Genomic DNA, 24,215 nt, shown 5'->3' with positions numbered 1-24,215 from the left:
TCTCTAATGAAGCTTCCATTGTTTTCTTGCAAAAATGATCATCCAAACAAGTAAAAGAAAACTAAAACTTCTAACATTGGATCACAAGTGCTTAAACATTAACTGATGAAAGATTTTCATCCTCAATGCTATTGCTTTTTTCCAAACAAGATTAAAATCACTTGAAATGATCACAAAATGTAGTGCAATTAATACTCTTATCAACTCCCCTACACTTGAACCTTTTTGTCCTCAAGAATACCGAAAAATGTTCATAGAAATGTACACACTTGTTCATAGTCATTTCTTTCAATCAACAAGCACTACAAGAAATTTGGCCTTTTGTGACAACATTCTCTGCGACAAGAGAGAAAGTTGTCACAATTGAAAACTTTAGTGACGACTTTTAATATCGTCATACTTGATCGTGGGTTCACCCGTCAACAGTGACAACACGAGATAAGTCTTCATAATATGGATGGCATGCAACTATCCAGTATGGCAGGAGATCACCGTTGTGACGACTAGAAAACATGCTATCACTGAAACTCGTCCTACAGTGACAACTTAAAATATCGTCATAATATGGTTGTCAGTTCTAAATTAGTGACAACAACTAGTCGTCACTGTCCAAATCATTTATTCCCATCTCACTTTCGCTAATTCTACTATGTCACCCTAATGTTTTCGATATGGCCCATATGTTGTAAATAAGTTTTATTAATTCTACCATGACACCCTAACTTTTACATTTTGACCCTATATACCACCTTAATTTTTTTAATATGGCCCATATGTTGTAAAATTTTTTTATTAATTTTGCTATGACACCCTAACTTTTACATTTTAACCCCATATACCATCTTAATTTTTTGAATATTGCCCATGTGTTGTAAATAAATTTTATTAATTCAACTATGACACCCTAACTTTTACATTTTGACCCCATTACTGTGAGGACCCGAAAAATTCTTTATATTTTTTCTTAAAAATGTCCTTTTATTTGAAAATTATTATTTTATAATAGTCTTACTACTCAATCACCCCACAATAAGTGCAAATGAACCTAGAAAGTAGGGTTTCACTTTTCGTTTTCAAGTTAGCGCGAATTAGGGTTTTTACGTCTATCCGTAGTATGACTATCCGGTGCGAAGTGTGGATCAAATTTGGTGGTTAAAAGTGAGTTTTAGATGATATAGAGTGTGGGATTAGAGGTGATAATAATAAGTTATTGAATTATAAGTTAAAACCCTAGTATAAGCGATTTAAGGAAAAACGGCCAGAACCGACGGGTATCGATTACTACCGATTGAACCCACTACTTGACCACCACTTCCCTGCCACCACATACCCTTGATATTGTTGCAAAATATCTCCCTCATCCTCAGTCTTATAGCCAAAATTATTGACCCAAAATGCAATGAAAAGAAAACAAAATTTGGATGATTTTTTGTGGTGCCACTTGTTGGCCATCTATGGCCTTTGGCCAAACCCTTTTGTCTTGCCTTCTTATCTTTCATTTGAGCTCATTCTTCCTCATTTTTTTTCTGGTTAGCCGAGAGCAAGGAGAGGGAGGAGAGTGAAGAGAGTTTTCAATTTTCTACCTTGAATCCAACCTTTTGAGTGTAAACAAGAAAAACTAAACCGATTAATCACTAGTTTGGAAGCTTGGGAAGCTTGAGGAACCAAAATATTTCAAGGAGAAGTGGAGGATCCTTCTTGCAAGCTCTTGTCTTGAGATTTGGACTCCAAACCCGAAGTACAACCCAGACACGATCACTAGAGGCACTACTTTTAGTGAGTGCTTCCAAATACCTGATTGAACTGGATACTTGTTTTCAATACTTGACCAATGTGATTTAATGATATGTCATTTGTTTGTTCGGGTAAGAGTGTACTTTATCGCACCTGCCCTAATATGAGATACAATTGTTTATTGTTGCAATGGATTTGATATATTTATGTATATGGTGCGCACTTCCTGGAATTCCAGAAACCCTGTGGCGAGTTACTCGATTCGAGCCGGCAAGGACTTGGTCGATTGGGTAACGAACCCTGGGTCTTTTGTTTTGTCGAATGGAGTGATATCTCGTCGACTAATCGGTATACTCGAGTATTACCACCAGTGTTTATTGAGGATTTTGGACCCAGTAGGGAGTTTGAGTGGTGGACGGAAAGTAGTGTAAGTGGTGCTCTACTGGATTGGTTTCTTTACTTGAAAGTTGACGGAGTGTCAACTATTACGTGATCAAGCTCCTGATGATGCAATGGGAATTTGGCTCCTGAGAGCTATCTGTATCCTTATACTTTGATGGTTATTCGAAGTGTTATTGTTCTTTTGGAAAACAAACTCATTTTGAAATTTGCTATTTGACGTGTTATTGCTCACTTTCATAAACTTGGTATGCTCGCTATTTCACTATCATGCTATTTTTAATTTATTTGATGACCAAATTGCTATTTGGAACCTCACTGGGCTTTTAGCTCATTTCACACCATTTGTTTTCCTTACAGGGGGTACGAGCGAGGCTTGTGACTTGCACCGACTAGCATAGTCTAATTATTTTGAATGTTGTAATTGTACTCACGCTAGTACCCGACTAGGGTTGATTGTACTCGAAATGTAAAAACTTTGAAGTTTTTTTTCGTGTGTAGAAACTTTGAATCTGGATTTGAGCATCAATGTATATATTAAGTTGAAGTGGACGTGTTATTCATTTTCTATGGATGTACGTTATTTTCCTTGAGCTATGAGTGAGTGAGTGAGTCCTGGCGAGAGTTGGGCAGGCGGTCCGCCGAACCCTTTGGTTCACCTTAGGGGAAGGTGGGGCTGTCACAGATGGTATCAGAGCTCCTATTGAGCTCGTGCCGGGAGAGGGTTCTCGGACTGTGGGGATTGACTTGTTAAGTGTAGAACAATTGTCTATTGTTGGGGATCTTAAATATGGATGTTGGGTAGGAATCTCTAATACGGGTGATTTGCTCTTGAGCCTAGCCAGCTTGAGTGGTGAATTATCATATTTTCGGATTCTTGTCCCCGAGTACCGAAGAGTGATACCTTTACGATAAGTTGAGATCTCACGTAATATTAGGATAAGTTTGGATGGCGAAAGCAAAGGCACGGGGAATGCAAATAGTCTGGACTTGAAATATATTAAAGATATTCATGGGATTTGGGATTCTTATTATTCACGTGCTTCGAGTTTTGATTAAGTGTAGTGCCTGAACAATACCTTGGGTTAATGTGATGTGTGACGGATCTAGACGAACACCAAGTTGAGTGGATTTGTGGAACTTTGACCCTTCTATAATCACGAGCCATGAACTAAGGAGAATCCTTAACCCAAGACTAGCCAGTTTAGTGAACCAAAGTATATTTAGAAGAACGCCACAATCAAGGAGACTACTTGATTGATAAGTTCGATGAACAGCTTGAGATTAATTCTCAAGTATTCAAAGGAAATTCTCTTGAGGCAAGAGAGTGAATAAACTCACATATATTTTATAAAATCTGAATTGTTCTTAATGAATGAAAACCTAGACTATATATAGCCTTACATGACTCAAACTCTAGAATGTCCAATGGACGACCTTGCCCTTCATTAAGGGTAAATATCTAACAACTAATTGGCTAAATTAAGACTCTAAAATTCGGCCAGCTCAAGTAGTGAAAAGTGACCGAAATTATTAAAATATCAAACAACTGATAATGGTAACTTAAAACCCTATTTAGCAAGCTAGTACTCCGTGAACTATTCTTCACTTGGTTCTTCCATTTGAAGGAAAGTGTATAGGGTGGTTTCTCCATTATGTAATCCTTCAATGGACCTCAAGTCATCACCAACTCGTTCTTGAATCGTGCAAACAAGAGCTTGAAGTGAGTCTTGAATTCTCCTAGCACGCGCTCTTGTAATTGGACCACTGGGTATTTGCATGACTTGAGCACTAGAAGTTTGAGCAGCTGTGAGCCCCTCCTCATTAGTCCCCTCCTCTTGAAGGCGATTTGTCCCCAAATCAAACTCATCGTCTGCATGAAAAGGACTCAAGTCAGATACATTAAAAGTAGCATGTACCCCATACTCACCTGGAAGTTCAAGTTTGTAGGCATTGTCATTTATACGCTCCAGGACTTGGAATGGACCATCTCCCCGGGGAAGTAGTTTACTACGCCTTTTGACTGGGAACCTCTCTTTGCGCATGTGTATCCAGACCCAATCGCCAGGCTCAAAGACCATCTTGCGGTGCCCCTTGTTGGCACTTTGGATGTATTGAAGTGTACGCTTCTCGATGTTGGCTCGCACCTTAGTGTGTAACTCACGTACATATGCAGCTTTATTCTTACCATCCAAGTTAACTCTCTCATGAACAGGTAAAGGAGTTAAATCCAAAGGTGTGAGAGGGTTAAAGCCATACACAATTTCAAACGGCGAATAATGTGTAGCAGAATGAACAGTGCGATTGTAAGCAAATTCCACATGTGGTAAGCAGGCTTCCCAAGATTTAATGTTCTTTTTAATAATGGCACGCAATAGGGTGGATAAAGTCCTATTAACCACTTCGGTTTGACCATCAGTTTGTGGGTGACTAGAAGTAGAAAATAGCAATTTAGTACCTAGTTTACACCACAAAGTTTTCCAAAAATAGCTAAGGAATTTGGCGTCCCTATCAGAAACAATAGTGCGAGGCATGCCATGTAATCTAACTATCTCACAAAAGAATAAATCTGCAACATGCTTAGCATCATCTGTTTTGAGACAAGGAATAAAATGAGCCATTTTGGAGAAGCGGTCAACTACCACATAGATTGAATCATGTCCTTTTCTAGTCTTAGGTAAACCAAGCACAAAATCCATCGACAGATCAACCCATGGTGCATGTGGAATAGGCAAAGGTGTATAGAGACCATAAGGGTGTACCTTTGATTTTGCTCGGTGACAAGTCACACACCTTTCAATGTGCCTTTCCACGTCACTCCTCATGCGGGGCCAGAAGAAATGCTCTTGGAGAATCATCAAGGTCTTGGCAATGCCAAAATGCCCCATTAAACCACCTCCATGAGCTTCCCTTACTAGGAGCGTGCGCATGGAGCTCTTGGGAATGCAAAGCTTGTCTTTGTAGTATAAGAACCCCTGAGAGATGAAATAATGCTCACGAGAGTGGCGTGGCAAAGAGTTAAAAATCTCACCAAAATCTGAGTCAGTTGCATAAAATTCTTTAAGGAATTCAAACCCAAGCAACTTAGCATCTAATGTAGTGATAAGGGTATGCCTTCTCGAGAGTGCATCAGCCACTACATTCGTCTTACCTGCCTTGTATTTGATCACAAAGGTAAAACTGTCAATGAATGTAATCCATCGTGCATGTCGCTTACTCAACTTGTCTTGGGATTTGATATGCTTGAGCGACTCATGGTCGGTGTGCAAGACAAACTCACGAGGGCGTAGGTAATGTTGCCATGTTTAGAGAGCCCGTACCAAGGCCATTAGTTCCTTATCATAGGTTGAGTAGTTGAGAGCAGCTCTATTCAACTTCTCGCTAAAGTAGGCAATCGGGCGACCCTCTTGGAGTAGAACAGCTCCAATACCTATACCAGAAGCATCACACTCTACTTCAAAAGCTTTGCCAAAATTAGGTAAACTAAGAACAGGTGCATGTGTGAGCTTGTGTTTAAGTAATTGGAAAGACTTAGCTTGTTCCTCTCCCCAATGAAATTGCACATCTTTCTTGATAATTGATGTAAGTGGGGCAGCAATTGTGCTAAAATCCTTGACAAAACGCCTATAGAAGCTTGCCAAGCCATGAAAACTTCTCACTTCACTTACATTGGTAGGGGTCGGCCATTCACTTATAGCCTTCACCTTTTCTTGATCAACATGAATTCCCTGCTCACTAACAACATAGCCTAGAAAAACCAATTGATTCGTGCAAAAGGTACACTTCTTAAGGTTAGCGTAGAGGCTTGCCTTGCGAAGTGCATCGAGGACCATTTGTAAATGCACAACATGCTCATCTAGAGTCTTACTATAGATCAAAATGTCATCAAAGTAAACGACCACAAATTTACCAATGAAAGAGCGTAAAACATGATTCATGAGTCTCATAAAAGTACTTGGTGCATTGGTTAGCCCAAAAGGCATGACCAACCACTCAAAAAGTCCATGTTTTGTTTTGAATGCAGTTTTCCATTCATCTCCTTCTTTCATGCGAATTTGATGGTAACCAATTTTCAAATCAATCTTAGTAAAAATGATAGCACCATGTAATTCATCAAGCATGTCATCCAAACGGGGTATGGGATGGCGGTACTTTACCGTGATGGCATTAATTGCCCTACAATCAGTGCACATTCTCCATCCTCCATCTTTCTTTGGAACAAGTAGAACTGGTACAGCACAAGGGCTTAGACTCTCTTGAATCCAACCCTTACTAAGCAACTCCTCCACTTGTCGTTGTTGCTCCTTGGTTTCCTCTGGATTGGTCCTATATGGTGCCTTGTTTGGAAGGGAAGATCCAGGAATGAAATCAATTTGATGTTCAATTCCCCTTAATGGAGGCAAACCAGTAGGTATATCCTCAGGAAAGACGTCTTGGTACTCCTGTAAAAGGTTAGTAATAATACTAGGCAAAGAAGCATCAGGAGCATTAGTGAATAAGGAACCCTTGCAAAATAAAATAAATAAAACCTGATTAGAATGCAAGGCCTGTCTCACGTCCTTCACCTTGGCAAGCACGCTGGATTTTCTTTCCTGTGTGGGCTCTAAGGCCGAATGAGAATGATCCAACTTGCTTGAAGAAGGGTCGGTCAATACCAATTTCTTAGCTTTGTCCTTCTTGGTGGTAACATGTGAATCATACTCTTTTTGTAGACTAACTTGATCCTCATGCACTTGTTGAGGTGTAAGAGGTGCAAGTGTAATCTTTTTACAATTATGCATGAAAGAGTATTTATTCAAGAAACCATCAAAGGTGATTCTTTTGTCAAATTGCCAAGGATGCCCTAAGAGTATATGTGCAGCTTGCATTGGTACCACATCACACATAACATCATCTTCATACCTACCAATGCGAAAAGTAACCAAAACTTGTTTGTGCACACGTACCTCCCCACTGTTGTTTAACCACTGAAGTTTGTAGGGACGGGGGTGGTCACTAGTTGGCAAGTTTAGTTTCTCCACCATCAATGCACTAGCAACATTAGTGCAACTTCCAGGATCGATTACCAAGCTGCATTCCTTGTTGGTCACATGGCACCTAGTGTAAAAGATGTTGTCACGTTGAAGTTCATCTTTACTAGCTTGAGTAGCGAGTGCCCTTCTTGCTACCAATCCAACCTTGTCTTGAGTTGGAACTTCCTCTATCTCATCTTCCTCTTCAACCAAGGGAGGCATGTCTGTGTATTCCTCTTCTTCATCATCAGTGACAATGTCTCCATTTGGTAGGACAAGCATGGCCCTTGGGTTTCGACATTGGCTTGCAATATGCCCAACTCCTTGACACCTCCAACATTTGGTGTCACGACTCCTAGGTTTTGAAGTTTCGAATGGTGGCTTGGAAACAACCTTGGAGTCGGTTTTGGCAAAAGGTGGCCGTGAGCTTGATCCTTGGTCTTGTTTTGGCTTTTGGGAATTCCAAGCGTTTGGGCTTCGCTCCTCCCTCCTGGGCTGGAATGGCCGAGTAGATGGATGTGTTTTAGTGCTATAATATCTGGTGGTTCCCCTCCGCTTGAGTCTCTGCTCAATTTTGATAGCCTTGTCCACCATATCGTCTATCTCCACATAGTATTGAAGCTCAAGTTGATCGGCTATTTCAACCCTTAGACCACTGAGAAATCTTGCCATTGTAGCCTCGCGATCTTCTTGAATATCAGCTCTTAACATGGAGATTTCCATGTCCTTGTAGTAGTCCTCAACTGAGCGTTGACCTTGTGTCAAGGTTTGAAGTTTTTGGTACAAGTCTCTATGGTAGTGACTTGGTACAAATCGCTTCTTCATAAGTCGCTTGAGCTCAGTCCAAGTGGTGATAGGTGGTTCGCCACACCTTCGCCTGCTGGTAGCCATTTGTTCCCACCAAACAATGGCATAGTCGGTGAACTCTACTATGGCAAGTCTCAATTTTTGTGCATCGGTGTAGTCATTACAATCGAATACGAGTTCTACCCGACTCTCCCATTCAAGGTATATAGCCGGATCGGATTTGCCTTGGAACGGAGGAATCTTCATCTTAATCCCTTTGATTGCATCACCAATTGCCCTTGTGTTTCTCTTCGGTCTCCCTTGCCCGTAAGTCTCACGGTCCGAATCGGCGTTGGAGTCACTAGATTCCCCCAGGGCGGATTTTCCTTTAGATTTCCTAGAGGAAGCCCTAGATGAACTTAGGTGATCAATCTGCTCATGGATCGTTTCCAGGCGTTGGTCCAGTCTCCTCTGCATTTCCTTCCACATAGCATCCATTTTAAGTGATAACTGAGCAATGGTAAGTTCATTTTCCTGAGACATGGTGAACCTGCAAAACTCGACAAATTGTTAGTAGAAAAGTGCCTCACTTGCTCCCTTAAGTGTTTCACTCTTCTCGTGTTTTCACTCAAGTGTTTATGTCCCTCTAATGCTCTCACCAATTCACTCCTCAAGCCTACTTGATTGTTTCCTTTGAAGAAATCAGAAATTTTCTCAAAGAAATTCAATCAAACTTTGAATCAAATAGCTCCCAATTGTATCAAAAGAACAAGGAACAAAAGTAGAAACGGAATGAAATGAGGAATGAAATGAGGAATGACTTTGATAAGGAATGAAACGAGGAATGTCCAAATACAATGATGGAGTTTCCCAAGTGTTTCCTTAATTTTCCTAATTGATTTTTCTGGAAACAAATTAGGTGTTGTACTTTTTTTTGGAAAGTTCCTTAAGGTCGGCTGAAATGGAAACAGGATTGGTCCCAAAAGATTTCCAGATTTTGTACCCCTTAACCTTCCTAAAAATCGGCTATACCAAATCAGAATTGTTTCCAAAAAATTTTCCAGATTTCCTTCTCCTTGTTCCTTTCCTAAAGTCGGCTGGTCAACCAAGTGTAAAACAGAATTTGGTAGCTTCCTATTCTACCCGAAACTATCCTCTCAAAATTCCAGAATTTGCTTCTAAAAATCCTGCATAAAATTCGGCTATACTCCCCTCCCCTTGCTCCCAAATTTTCGTTCCTTACTCCCCCTCAAAGAGCAAGCAATTCGGCCCCTCCCCTGTGCACCACACATGGACAGATTGGACAGATTGGTCTTAGGCAATGGCGTCACAAGGTAATGCAAGTGATGTTACATAAGAACTTCCCAAGCGGCTTGCCCAAGAAACTCCCCAGAATTTTATTCCTAAACCAAGGAGGCCCTGTATGGATGCAAGAGCGTACAAGAAGCTGTTTGTGCGAAGAGAGGTACAGGTCTTCAAGAATCAAGATGATCAAAAAACTCAAAAGGTGACAAATAATCAAGACTCAAGGCGCTGAAGATTTTCAAGAAGAAGTTGGTCAGAATTTTTAAACCCTTCCTTTGCCTTAGATTTCTGTTTTTGCGGCTTAAATTCAAGAAACAAAGTGTAGCAATTCAGGTCTTGGCAATAAAGAACACAATTTCCTTTTCTTTCTTGTCACCCGCGCAATTCCTCTTTCTTTGTTCCTTTTTTTTTTTTTTTTGACTCTAAGAACACACAATTACTCGGCTGTTTGTGGGTAAAATTCCAGAATGTAATGTCAAACCAAAGTTCTCCTTCAATCCCCCAATAACTATCAAAAATTCGAGACTTCAAGATTAGTTCAAGAAACTCAAGAACCCTAGATTATTACAGTCCCTCTTCAAGATTCCAACCCCCAAACAAGTTTAACCACAAAAATCAGTTTAGGAGATTAATGAAAACAACTTAGGTAACAACTAAAAGCTGGAATAGATTTGGCACGAAACTTGCGTCCAAGGAAAACCCTAGTTGCAAGTGAAACCCTAGCCGTCGCAATTTTTTTTTTTTTTGTTCAAACAGCAAACGCAGGGCACACAGCTTGGTTTCACTTGAAAGCAGGCTTCAAGACAGCAACACACAACAGGTAATGCACGAAGTGTACACGAAGAAAAAGAAATCAAAGAACAATGCAACAAGAACAAAACAAAGGTGGACAGAATTTTTTTTTTTTGTAATAATAATCGGACTTGACACAAAGAGAGACACAACCAGTTTTGCAAGATAAAATTTACTAGAAAGCTTATGAACAAACTCAACGGGATATACTTGATGTCGTCGACTAGCTCTGGATACCAACTGATGTGTGACGGATTTAGACGAACACCAAGTTGAGTGGATTTGCGGAACTTTGACCCTTCTATAATCACGAGCCACGAACTAAGGAGAATCGTTAACCCAAGACTAGCCAGTTTAGTGAACCAAAGTATATTTAGAAGAACGCCACAATCAAGGAGACTACTTGATTGATAAGTTCGATGAACAGCTTGAGATTAATTCTCACGTATTCAAAGGAAATTCTCTTGAGGCAAGAGAGTGAATAAACTCACATATATTTTATAAAATCTGAATTGTTCTTAATGAATGAAAACCTAGGCTATATATAGCCTTACATGACTCAAACCCTAGAATGTCCAATGGACGACCTTGCCCTTCATTAAGGGTAAATATCTAACAACTAATTGGCTAAATTAAGACTCTAAAATTCGGCCAGCTCAAGTAGTGAAAAGTGACCGAAATTATTAAAATATCAAACAACTGATAATGGTAACTTAAAACCCTATTTAGCAAGCTAGTACTCCGTGAACTATTCTTCACTTGGTTCTTCCATTTGAAGGAAAGTGTATAGGGTGGTTTCTCCATTATGTAATCCTTCAATGGACCTCAAGTCATCACCAACTCATTCTTGAATCGTGCAAACAAGAGCTTGAAGTGAGTCTTGAATTCTCCTAGCACGCGCTCTTGTAATTGGACCACTGGGTATTTGCATGACTTGAGCACTAGAAGTTTGAGCAGCCGTGAGCCCCTCCTCATTATAATGTCCTATAGGTTATGTGACTTGTTTTGATTGAATGTGTTGCATTACCCCTGTTTTATGATTTAGAAAGGTTTATGATTTGCATTATTCTGTTTTATACTGTTTATATTTATACAGTTACTTAGTGGCTATATTCTATCATTGATTAGTTGGCTATATTGCTATAGTTGATTAGCCGCGAAGCATGGAAGGTAGAAGAAGCTAGGATCAGGGAGCTACTCGAAGGCGTGGCTCTAATCGTAGGCGTGGGGGTAAACAAAAGCAGGGACCCACACAAGAACCAAGAGGGGAAAGGGGTGAAACGAGTGGACCGCAACCTGGACCCCAAGTTTTAGGGGGGGATCAGGTGGCAACTGCAATCCAACAAATGACTAATATTCTGGTCCGTTTAGTGGAACAACAGGGTCAAGCCCCTATAAATCAACCTAGGGACCCCGATATGGGGCAAGATAGGGCCTTAGAAAGATTCCAGAAGTTCTCTCCACCTAAGTTCCTGGGAGGACCAGACTCGGAAGGAGCCGAGAAATGGCTGGAGGCCATGATCAACATCTTTGCTGCTTTAAACTATACAGATGATAGGCAAGTGCAATTTGCCATTTTTTAGTTCGAGGGTCCGGCCAGAGCCTGGTGGAATGTAATTAGGGCTAAATGGGAAAGAGAGGGGACTGCATGGACTTGGGTGAACTTTGTACGAGAGTTTAATGAGAAATACCTCCCACCTATTGTTCAGGAGAAGAGATAGGATGATTTTATTAAGCTTCGACAGAGAACTTTAAGTGTATCTGAGTATGAAACCCAGTTTACAAAACTATCCAAATTTGCTCCCGAACTGGTAGCTACGGAGCAAAAAAGAGTACGGAGGTTTGTGCAAGGGCTAAATGTGGAGATACAAGAGGCCTTGGCGGCGGCCTAGATTAATACGTTTACGGAGGTTTTGGAGAAGGCCCAAAGAATAGAAATTGCTAGGGCACAAGTGAGAGTTTTTCATGCAAAAAGGAGGGGTGCGCTTGGTGGAAGTCAAAGGCAAGGACAAGGTGATTTAGATATGCCACCCTCTAAGATGGTGGTGAGAAAATTTCAGGGACATCTAAGGAAATTACTCCAAGAGGAGCCTCGCGTGGTACGGAGCAAGCAAGAGGTGCCTCACAAGGAGGTCAGACCTCAGCCCCTCGAGTATCTTGTGAGTACTATGGGAAGGCCAATCATACGGAGAATGATTGTTGGCGAAATGCAGGAAAATGTTTATGGTGTGGTAGTACCGAGCACCAGCTTGCAACTTGTCCCCGTAGATCACACCTAAACCCTGAACAAGTAAATGTAGGAGGAACTAAGCCAAGAGTGCCAGCCCTTGGACCAATAGGCATTACCTAAACCATCGGAGATAGTAGAAGGTACTATTCATGATTTCTATTGTTTAACTAAGTTTGACTATAGTGAGACCTGAGAGCTAGAAATGGATATATAAGGAAAATACCCTATATTATTTCGGAGTACATGTATGAATTTCGAGGATGAAATTCTTTTAAAGGGGAGAGAGTATGAGGACCCAAAAAATTCTTTATATTTTTTCTTAAAAATGCCCTTTTATTTGGAAATTATTATTTTATAATAGCCCTACTACTCAATCACCCCACAATAAGTGCAAATGAACCTAGAAAGTAGGGTTTCACTTTTTTTTTTCAAGTTAGCGCAAATTAGGGTTTTTACGTCTATCCGTAGTATGACTATCCGGTGCAAAGTGTGGATCAAATTTGGTGGTTAAAAGTGAGTTTTAGATGATATTAAGCATGGGATTACAGGTGATAATAATAAGTTAGTGAATTATAAGTTAAAACCCTAGTATACGCGATTTAAGGAAAAACGGTTAGAACCGACGGGTATCGATCACTACCGATTGAACCCACCACTTGACCACCACTTCCCTACCACCACATACCCTTGATATTGTTGCAAAATATCCCTCATCCTCAGCCTTATAGCCGAAATTATTGACCCAAAATGCAAGGAAAAGAAAACAAAATTTGGATGGTTTTTGGTGGTGCCACTTGTTGGCCATCTATGACCTTTAACCAAACCCTTTTATCTTGCCTTCTTATCTTTCATTTGAGCTCATTCTTCCTCATTTTTTTTCTGGTTAGCCGAGAGCAAGGAGAGGCAGGAAAGTGAAGAGAGTTTTCAATTTTCTACCTTGAATCCAACCTTTTGAGTGCAAACAAAAAAAACTAAACCGATTGATCACTAGTTTGGAAGCTTGGGAAGCTTGAGGAACCAAAATATTTCAAGGAGAAGTGGAGGATCCTTCTTGCAAGCTCTTGTCTTGAGATTTGGACTCCAATCCCGGAGTACAACCCAGACACGATCACTAGAGGCACTACTTTTGGTGAGTGCTTCCAAATACCTGATTGAACTAGATACTTGTTTTCAATACTTGACCAGTGTGATTTAATGATATGTCATTTGTTTGTTCGGGCAAGAGTGTACTTTATCGCACTTGCCCTAATATGAGATACACTTGTTTATTGTTGCAATGGATTTGATATATTTGTGTATATGGTGCGCACTTCCTGGAATTCCAGAAACCCTGTGGCGAGTTACTCGAGTCGAGCCGGCAAGAGTTTGGTCGATTGGGTAACGAATCCTGGGTCTTTTGTTTTGTCGAGTGGAGTGATATCTTCTCGACTAATCGGTATACTCGAGCATTACCACCAATGTTTATTGAGAATTTTGGGCCCAGTAGGGGGTTTGAGTGGTGGACGGAAAGTAGTGTAAGTGGTACTCTACTGGATTGGTTTCTTTACTTGAAAGTTGACGGAGTGTCAACTATTACGTGATCAAGCTCCTGATGATGCAATGGGAATTTGGCTCCTGAGAGTCATCTGTATCCTTACACTTTGATGGTTATTCGAAGTGTTATTGTTTTTTTGGAAAACAAACTCATTTTGACATTTGCTATTTGACGTGTTATTGCTCACTTTCATAAATTTGGTATGCTCGCTATTTCACTATCATGCTATTTTTATTTTATTTGATGACCAAATTGCTATTTGGAACCTCACTGGGATTTTAACTCATTCTACGCCATTTGTTTTCCTTACAGGGGGTACGAGTGAGGCTTGTGACTTGCACCGACTAGCATAGTCTAATTGTTTTAAATGTTGTAATTGTACTCACGCTAGTACCCGACTAGGGTTGATTGTACTCGAAATATAAAAACTTTGAAATTTTTTTAGGTGTGTAGAAACTTTGTATTTGGATTTGAGCATCAATGTATATATTAAGTTGAAGTGGATGTGTTATTCATTTTCTATGGATGTACGTTATTTTGCTTGAGTTATGAGTGAGTGAGTGAGTCCTGGCGAGAGTTGGGCAGACGGTCCGCCGAACCCTTTGGTTCGCCTTAGGGGAAGATGGGGCTGTCACATATACCACCTTAATTTTTTCAATATGACCCATGTGTTGTAAACAAATTTTATTAATTCTACTTTGACACCCTAACTTTTATATTTTAAACCCATATACCACCTTAATTTTTTCTATATGGCCCATACGCTGCAAGTAAATTTAATTAATTATATTATGACACTCGAACTTTTACATTTTAGCCCCGTATTTGGTAAACTAATCTCATTAACTCTACCATGACACCTTATCTTTTGCAATTTAGTCTCGTATGTGATAAAGAAAATTTTTATTAATTTTATTATGCCACCCTATGTTTTTACACTTTAAGTTGTGTTTATCATTAGCAAAATGAGAAATATATTGTAAAAAACAATGTTTACCTATTTTTCAATTATTCCAAACATAGCTAATACCTTGTTATAAAGTTAAAAAATATCATGAATTCTTTATTTAGTTCTCTTGACAACATATGGGAAATTACTGATTAACATAATGTGAAAATAATGGAGCAGAATAATAAAATTTAATATGAAATTAAGTAAAAATCTTGACAATTCCATGACTGGAGTTTGTTATGTATTACAATTTACAATAATCAAATTGTTTATGGTTTATGAATCAGTACATGTATCAAATAGATTTAGTGTTTCATGCATGTATTAGTAAACCATTTTGGTTATTTGATCAACTAAACAGATTGTTTGGTCTTGTCAGACCACAATTCGTGCATAATTGATAAAATTATTAAATTGATACAAAAATTATTTGCATTAAAATATCTTTTTTAGAATCATAAACATATTTTTAAAGTGCTTGTTCCTAACTCACTTTCATTATTTCTACTATGCCACCCTAATTTTTTCAATGTGGCTTATATGTGATAAATAAATTTTATTAATCTTATTATGACACCCTAAATTTTACATTTCAGCCCCATATGTAATAAATTGATTCCATTAACTCTATCATGACACCTTATCTTTTACAATTTAGCCTCGTATGTGATAAACCGATTTCATTAATTCTATTATGGCACCCTATCATTTACACTTTAGTTGATGTTTTTCATTAGCAAAATGAGAAAGATATTGTAATAAAATATATATACATATTTTTTAAAATTGTTCCAACCTTAGTTAATAACTTGTACCGAACTTAGCTAAGGTTAAAATATATCATGGATTCCCTATCTAATTGTCTTGACAACACATGAAAAATTATTGACTAGCACAGTGTAAAAATAATGGCAAAGAACAATAAAATTCAACATGAAATTAAGTTAAATCTTGACAATAGCATGGTTGGAGTTTATTATTAATTACAATAGTCACATTATTTATGGTTTATAAATCGGTATTTGCACCAAATACATTTAGTGTTTCATGCATGTATTAGCAAACTATTTTGGTTAATTGATCAACTAAACAGATTGTTAGGTCTTGTCAAACCACAATTTCGTACATAATTAATAAAATTATTAAATTAATACCAAAAATATTTGCATTAAAAGATTTTTTTGAATCATAAACATAATAAGACACTAAATATTCCAAAAACACTAATTTTCAAACACACTAAATTAATCCCAGAAACACTAAATTTTCCAAAAATTATCCAAAAACACTAAATTTTCAAACTTTTAATGTAACAAATAAAGTTCCAAATACAACTTGGGAAAAGCTCAAAATAATAACCTTATTGTTGCAATTTTTTTTCGAACAATAATTTGATCAATTAGCCGTACAAAAGAGGATGAAAGTGTTATTTTTTGGTCTTAGCTAAAATGAAAGCGGGAAGCTGAAAATTGAAGAAGTACAGGCGGGTGAACAAAAGAAGCAGAAACGACATAGTTTTGGCTTTGTTGTTTGATAAAAACACTCACAACATTTAGCAAAAATTTCAGACAAAATTTTCTTTCCCTCTTCTTGCCAGTTTTGGACACTATCATCTTCTTCTTCTCTCCACTACCATCTTGCTGAAATTTTCCAAAAAATCACTTTGAGCCACCATTTTCATCCCTAATTTGAGCTACCCAAAAGATTTGTGTAGATTTTGTGGAGTTGCAAATAGCAAAAATCCCTAGATCGGTGCAGCAAAAATCCCTAATTAGGAGGAGGAGCTGCTGCACAATCGGGTCACCGGAGGCTGCCTAGTGTTCATTTTGTTATCTCTCTGCCTCTCTCTCCGTCGTCGTCATGCTCCTTCTCCTCCATCTTCCCAATTCTCAACAACAGCCATGATAATTCCAGAGAAAAACAGGAGAGAGATCTCCGAGTACCTGTTCCAAGAGGGAGTTTTCTGTGCGAAGAAAGATTTTGATTTGGCGAAGCATCCCGAGATCGATGTCCCAAACTTGCATGTGATTAAGCTAATGCAGAGCTTCAAGTCCAAGGAGAACGTCCGGGAAACCTTCACTTGGATGCATTACTACTGGTATCTTACGAACGACGGCATCGAGTTCCTGAGGACTTACCTCAATCTTCCCTCTGAAATTGTTCCTACTACTCTTAAGAAGTCTGCCAAGCCCCTCGGTCATCCTATGGGTGGACCTCCTAGTGACCGCCCTCGCGGACCACCAAGGTTTGATAGGGATAGGCCCAGATTTGGTGACAGGGAGAGGTATCGTTCTGGTCCCGTGGACCTCCTGGTGAGTTTGGTGGTGAGAAAGGTGGAGCTCCTGCGGATTACCAGCCTGCTTTCAGGGGTTCTGGTGGAAGGCCTGGCTTTGGCCATGGATCTGGAGGTATGGTTCAGCACCACCAAGTTCAAGCTTCTCTTCGATTCATGTTTTGCTAAATTATGTTATTTGCAATTTAGGCTCTCAGATGTTGCAGTTGAAAGTTATGCATGTTGAGATACGTAGTTGATTGAGACTTATCTATAGTTTTGGTTGCTCTAGGTCTTCAAATCAATCTAAGGAATTTCTTAAAAACATGTGGTGGCACCTTTTTTCTAGGTTTAATGGATTATACGCTGGTGCTTCTTGTTACTGATAAAAAAAAAGGATAAGCAGGAGATTGTAAAGTAAGGATTTTTTATTCGTGTCATAAGGCAGAGATAATTTGCTCGTTCTTGGCATCCTAGATTCTCTATGAATTCCTTGCATTTGTATATTGAAGCGCTAATCTATAAATATTGAGTGGTTGATTTCTAGATATTAGATGTGATTTTTTGAATTCTTCAATCTGATTATGAGAATAATCAGATAAGTTTTCTAGTAATATGCTTTCTCTTGTGTACTTAGATTATAATTTGCCCTGGTGAGTTGCTTGTAGTCATGTTAATGCAATTATAGGAATAGTATTTTTGGCATGGACTAATGAATGTTCTGCTTTCTTTGGTTTACTTACTTGAATGTATTAAGATCGTCACTTCAATGCTGTTAAGATCTTCACTAAAAGAACCACCTAATATCCATAGTTGAGACAAGCTGAACTAGAAGTTCATTTTTTGGCTAATCATTGTAGGCTTTTCTTTGTTTCTCCTTTATATAACATACTACTTTATATAACACACTGCTATTAAACTACGTGTCTTGTTACTAATGAGAAACATAAAATATTTGAATCTTCAAAGAACATGTATTACTTGTATTGAGCTAAAGAAGTAACTTATATTTGTAATCTCACTCTGATTATTCTGTAATTGATGGATAGAAATGTTAGTATTGAATGATGGGATATTTTTATGTTCTTGCATTAGATTTATTTCTCATTGAATTTCCCCTCCTCTTGGATAGTGAATAGTATCTGTTATCGTACAATACGTAGAATTTAATGGTAACAGTTTTTTGATAGGAAGTAAGTTGTGATGGACCCAAATTTGAAGCTGGCCAGCAGTAGAGGCTCCACCAGTTCCAAACAACTGCATATTGCTAATAGTAGTGATAGTAATGATATGATTAGTAGCTTGCCTGATGCTGTTCTTGGTTGCATTCTATCACTAGTTCCTACAAAAGATGCCATGAGAACAAGTGTCCTGTCAAAAAGATGGAAAGGACTGTGGCTTTCTGTTTCTCATTATGTGTTTGATGAACATTCTCAAGGAGACAGGATGCTGTTTGTGAACCTTTTGAACAGAGTGATTCATCGAGAAACATATATTGATAAACTGTCAATTTCATGTCACGACTTACATGATCCATTGCTTCTTCATTCATTCCTGTGCAATGTTAGAGAGCTTAATCTTAGTTTTTTGGAATTTGATGGCCCATTCAACTTTCCAAGTTCTGCATGTTCTCTTGAATCTCTCATTTCTTTCAAACTGAAGCTAGGCTATAATGTTCCAATCTTTCATCTAATATCTGTTTTTCCAGTTTGAAGACCTTACATCTTGAGTGCATAACTTTTCCAGATAACCCTTCAAATCAGCAGCTATTCTCGAATTGCTGTAGGCTTGAGCATTTAGCTTTGGATAAATGTAGATGGACAACTCATAATAATGTCATCCATGCTGGAATGAATAATTGACTAATGTTTGGCACTTGAGGAATATGTATTGAAATGCTCGTGACTAATTAAGTAGAATTGATTGGTTTGGAAACCGTTCTTTTCCTAATGAAGTTCGGTGAGTTCATGATGCCTCCTTAGAGCATGTCATTCTTAGGTTCTCACTCCAAGTCAAAGTTTGCCTTCTTAATTTTTTAAGCTTTCTAGCCCTTTGGATTATTTCTTCTTCCAGAATATTTTAAAACCTTTTTAGTGGATGCCAAACCTTAACTCTTTTCATCTCTCATTAGTCAGTGGGCTGATGATAATTATCCTATTGCTAAGAAAGTTGTTTCGTGGAATTACCGAGTTGATTAACTAATTTTGACGAAAGGCTTGCGCTGTTGTACATGGTATAGATCATTTCCCAGTTTGTCATGTTTCAAGGCTCTTAGTATTTCAGGTCACATTTGCTCTAGTTGATGATTCTTAGCAAATTTACATTCATGTAACTACTAACTCTCTCGAATGCTTATTAACTTAACTGTGCTTTCAAAATGTTAACGTTCCATTGACTTTTGCAGCAACTACAGTTATTCTATTCTTTTCCAATGTTCAAGTAACCTTCCTATGCACTCTTAGTGTAAGTTATGTAGGTAAGGCATTAGTTCTTTTGCTTAGTGATTTTTATACTCAAATTGCTTTTTCTTTTTATGAAACAGAACTTTGTAGGGACTCCAAAATCTGATCCCCTCCTTAATATGATTGCAGTCTTGGTTTTGCATGCTTCGTTCAGAAAACTTACCCCACCAAAACAATCTACATGAAGTGACAGAAATAGGAGGAGCAATAAAAGATGAGGAAAAACGATGAAGTGTTGAAGATTACTATCTGTACATTATAGCTGGCCAAACTGCCCGGACCATATCTGCTTGCTGAACCTATTAGCTATATGTCCTGTAGATACTAGTGTCCAATTTTATCAAATCACAAACTAGGTTCAATTCATCTGTTCTTTTCTACCTCTCTCTTCTCATGGGTACTCAGTTATTGACTAGTTTATCTTTTAGGAAGGATATGTATTGGTCATTACTAGAACTGATTTTGTGGGATTTGGGACCCAACATTTGTGGTTCACTTTTGTTTTGATTAATTTGTAGATGTGTTATGGCCAAATATATGAATTTGCGGCATATATTCTACGTTGATTTTGTCTTTTGTCAAATTGAATGTTCTGCTATAATTGTTGAAAATGCCAGGAAAATACTATATTTGTAATGGCCAATTTCAACTCTTTAAGACAAAACTCAGTGACAACCTTCAAAGTTGTCACTCTTAGCCAAATTTAATTTTTTGCTATAATTGTCGGAAATGCCGTGATAATGTTATATTTGTAATGAACAATTGTAGCGCTTCTAGACAAAATTGTAAGTTTGCTAAGTGACGACTATTCTTGTCACTGAATACTAGGAATGACAGTAACAAGTTCAAGTCATCACTGTAGAGTTCAAATTTGTGACGACTTTTGCTATATTTTATGACAAAAAAATAAATGAAACAGTGACAAGAAAATTCGTCACAGAATGATAACCGTTAGCAACGACTTAGTCCTCGTCATTAAATAATAAGATTTAGTGACAACTTTAAAAGGGTTGTCACATGTACCTATTTGTGACATAAAATTAGTGACAACCAGGTGACAATGGAAAAAGTTGTCACTATATTCATATAATGACGAATTTTTGATTTTTAGTGATGACTTTTTATTGTCACAAAAGGCCAAATTTCTTGTAGTGAAGGAACACCTTTACAAATTTCCTAATTTGTAAAGATTATTGTACCAATTTCATATATCAAGCTAAGTAAAGATTATTGTACATCAAAGTTAACATATTCGACCCATTTCCTTACCTCTAACTTAAATACACTCTACAAGAAATTTGGCCTTTTGTGACAATAAAAAGTCATCACTAAAAATAAAAAAATCATCATTATATACATATAGTGGCGATTTTTTCCATTGTCACATGGTTGTCACTAATTCTATGTCACAAATGGGTACGTGTGACAACCTCTGCAAAGTCGTCACTAAATATTGTTATTTAATGACGAAGACTAATTCGTCACTAACAGTTAGTATTCTGTGACGAATTTTCTTGTCACTATTTCACAAATTTTTTTGTCATAAAAGGTAGTAAAAGTCATCACAAATTTGAACAAGCACAGTGACGACTTGAACTTGTCACTCTCATTCTTGGTATTCAGTGACAAGAATAGTCGTCACTTAGTGAACTTACAACTTTGCCTAGAAGAGCCGCAATTGTTCATTACAAGTATAACATTGTCACGGCTCTCGTTCTGACAGTTATAGAAAAAAAATTAAATTTGGCTAAGAGTGACACCTTTTGGGAAGGTTGTCACTGAGTTTTATCTTAAGGAGTTGAAATTGACCAATACAAATATAGGAACTGAAGCTGGCATTTTCAACAAATATAGCAAAACATTCAATTTGACAAAAGGCAAAATCAACGTAGAATATATGCCGCAAAGTCATATATTTGGCCATAACACATCTATAAATTAATTAAAACGAAAGTGAACCGCAAATGTTGGGAATATAGTAATCCCACATAATCAGCATAAGTAGTAATGGCCAATACATATCCTTCCCAAAAGATAGAGTACTAGATTTCTAAACTAAAGCATAGAGTACAGAACTAGGTCAGATTTCAATCATCTCTAGCAGCATATGCATCAGTCTTCTCACGATCAAAATATGAAGCTAGATTGGATTGAAAATAAACTTTTCTTTAGAGTTTAAGTATATCCAACTATTGTGAACTTAATAAGTAAAAAAATCAGTCAAAAAGAGAGTTTCAGCCAAAATAAAAGCAAAGAATCTATCTCCTCACCTTTTTTGAAATCTATCATTTGCTCAAGTCTTTCATTTGGACTATCAACTCCTTGTACAGCCCCCTAGTTTCAAGTTGCTGATCTTGCAAGCTCTTAATTAGCTCCTTTTGGGCATTGAATTCCTCTGCAATTTGTGTAGCTCGTTGCTTTGCCGTATCTGCCCGTCTTCGATGTTCTTCAATTTCACTCCTCAAGTGGTCAATCTCCATTGCTTGCCTCTTGGTTGTGTTGCAGCTACGAAGCTATCCAGGTATGTATCCAAGTTGCTGTTGACAAATTTCAGCACTACTCATTGAAGTTGTAGCTTCCATCTCTTTCATTGTTGCCTAGACAAGACATTATAGCTTAGGTGTTAAAAGGCATGTCACAAAGGAGTTGTAAATGCATAAAAATAGAATGACATCTCGCACCAAAGTCTCTTTCGCTAGATCATTTATCAGCCATCCTGTCTTCTTTGATGTACGACTAATTTCAAACATTTCTATTTCTGAAAGCTCCACTCCCTCCTTCCTTTTCTATCAAATAATCAGTTTGACACCAGACTTTAAGAGTGAAGAAGGAAAAAAAGCATAATGGAATCTCCAAACAGTTTTAATTGATTACCTTCTCTTCAACAACTCTAGCAAGTGACTTTGTTCCCACAGTAGTATGAGTTTCATTCTTGGCACGATTTACTTTGTTACAGTCACTGATTTTCTGTAATATATAAACAACCAGCAGTAATTCTAAATATTTGAAATAAATTTTATATTTAGGTAAGACTAATTCAAGTATGTAACTAGACCTTGAATTCTTCACTTCCAAAGTAGTTGCACATCCATGTCCAATCCTCAGTTGATACACCGTCAGGAACATGTTGAATTGCTTCCTCCTTCGTCCCAAAAGTTAGAAAATACTTGTGCAACTGATATCGGTGATTCCAATACAAGATGTTCAACTACCTATTTATAGCAGTTTTTGAGGTGATGTTATTCTCAAATTGGAAGTCATCCTACAAGACAAATATAAGTACCAAAAAATTAAATAGAAGTACATAAGAATATTGCATGAGTATAAAGATCAAACAATTCATTCTAGTAGTGATATAAGTAAAAAAATACAAATACCGTAACCGTCTTGTATATGTTCTCTCTATATTCAGCCTCAAGATATAACCATTTGTCAACATTAAGCCTTCCAAACTTCCTAACAACACAGCTACTCTCACTAATGAAGTATTGAGAGTCCTTTCCTACTATGCACCAAATGGAAGGGTCAACTTCAATAGTTAGAGTTTCATTATCCTCTCTTTTGCGGGCCAATGTAATGTTCCTAGTACAACCCCTTCTTTTTGGCAATGGCACAGCTATGGTTAAACAAAATTCAAGACTAAATTAGCTATAATAGTTGAAACAAAATAAAAGAACTAGAAATGTAAGTGCAGAAGTTGGTACCACTATTATCATTTTGACTATCATGAGATCGTGCAATCTCATTTGCATCTGATGCAAATGATTCAGGAGTGTGAGGCTGCCCGTTGTTTGAACTAGCAGTAACATTTTGTGGTGAAGATGCTGGCGTTACAAAGGTAGCAGTGCTATTTGAACTAGTACTTGCAGATGGACCTTGTTGCTGATTTGAAGGTGGTGATGGTTGCTTTTGCTGTGCTTGTCTTCTAAGTGTCTGGGCTCTCATTCCGGGTCCAGCCATCTGAAAGCAACAACTAACCAAACATTAAAAAAAACATTCAATGTAGTCTAAATATATCATTTTTATGTAGTTTAATAGGCAAAAGATAAATCAAACAATATGACAAAAGCAATGCAACTAAAGTAGAAGTTGTACTCAGGATACCAACAACCATTAGATTCATATTGAATCGATGTCATCTAATATGAATCAGTGTCACTGTCACTAAGAATATCCTCATCTTCTTCATTATCGCAACTGTTGGGTCCCCAATGTCACTGTCATCAATAAAGTCTTCATCAGCTTGTTGATTTCCTTCTTTGAGATTGGTCACCATGAATAACGGATGAAGGCACATACTTTAATAGATTGCCATCTTCTCTTGAAATTGGTGGGGGGTTATCGAGATCTATGATAACATTGAATTTCCCCCCTTGTGCTTCCTCTTGATATATCTCCTCAACTACTGCCTCTTTGTCCACATGTTTAGGAACATCATAACAGTTTCTTGGATTGAACCTCTCAACTACATACCAGTTTCTACCTAATTTCAGGTTCTCAATATAAAATACTTGTTCCATATGTTGAGGAAGGATATAAGGTTGGTCTTCATACCATCTTCTTGATGAATTCACACTTATGATACCCCAATCCTTGTCTATTTGCATGCCGGAACTATCATCTAGTTTCCACTAGTCACACTTAAATAGGACAACATTTTTCTTTCCAAATCAGCACCTCACTTCAATAATTTCTTTTAGGATACCATAAAAATCAATGATATTATTATAATGCTCG

General features: G+C 37.8%; 2 protein-coding genes and 1 pseudogene across 2 annotated transcripts; 2 read left to right on the top strand and 1 right to left on the bottom strand.

Annotated features, from left to right (window-relative positions):
* Positions 1–3,731: 3,731 nt before the first annotated feature.
* On the bottom strand, positions 3,732–8,474 carry LOC140013386 (uncharacterized). Its single transcript, XM_072062654.1, has 4 exons — positions 7,080–8,474; positions 6,291–6,575; positions 4,927–5,288; positions 3,732–4,563 (listed from the first exon to the last, which is right to left on the bottom strand). Exons 1-4 carry the CDS (start codon positions 8,472–8,474, stop codon positions 3,732–3,734), a joined length of 2,874 nt encoding a protein of 957 aa, XP_071918755.1.
* An 8,169-nt stretch (positions 8,475–16,643) lies between these two features.
* On the top strand, positions 16,644–17,341 carry LOC113707434 (small ribosomal subunit protein eS10z-like; annotated as a pseudogene).
* An 878-nt stretch (positions 17,342–18,219) lies between these two features.
* On the top strand, positions 18,220–18,729 carry LOC140013385 (putative F-box/LRR-repeat protein At3g58880). Its single transcript, XM_072062653.1, has one exon. It carries the CDS (start codon positions 18,220–18,222, stop codon positions 18,727–18,729), a length of 510 nt encoding a protein of 169 aa, XP_071918754.1.
* The last annotated feature ends 5,486 nt before the right edge of the window (positions 18,730–24,215 follow it).

The sequence above is a fragment of the Coffea arabica genome, chromosome 8c, assembly GCF_036785885.1.
Source record: "Coffea arabica cultivar ET-39 chromosome 8c, Coffea Arabica ET-39 HiFi, whole genome shotgun sequence".
Lineage (NCBI taxonomy): Eukaryota > Viridiplantae > Streptophyta > Magnoliopsida > Gentianales > Rubiaceae > Coffea > Coffea arabica.
This window is presented reverse-complemented; position numbering and strand designations above follow the sequence as displayed.

Excerpts from the sequence above, each read along its gene's own strand:
- LOC140013386 (XM_072062654.1), bottom strand. The coding sequence starts at position 8,474 with ATGTCTCAGGAAAATGAACTTACCATTGCTCAGTTATCACTTAAAATG. Across the intron at positions 6,576-7,079 it reads GGTTAAACAACAGTGGGGAG|GAGTACCAAGACGTCTTTCC; the intron begins GTACGTGTGCAC and ends AACCTTTTACAG. Across the intron at positions 5,289-6,290 it reads GGGCAATTAATGCCATCACG|GCAGGTAAGACGAATGTAGT; the intron begins GTAAAGTACCGC and ends ATCAAATACAAG.
- LOC140013385 (XM_072062653.1), top strand. The coding sequence starts at position 18,220 with ATGGACCCAAATTTGAAGCTGGCCAGCAGTAGAGGCTCCACCAGTTCC.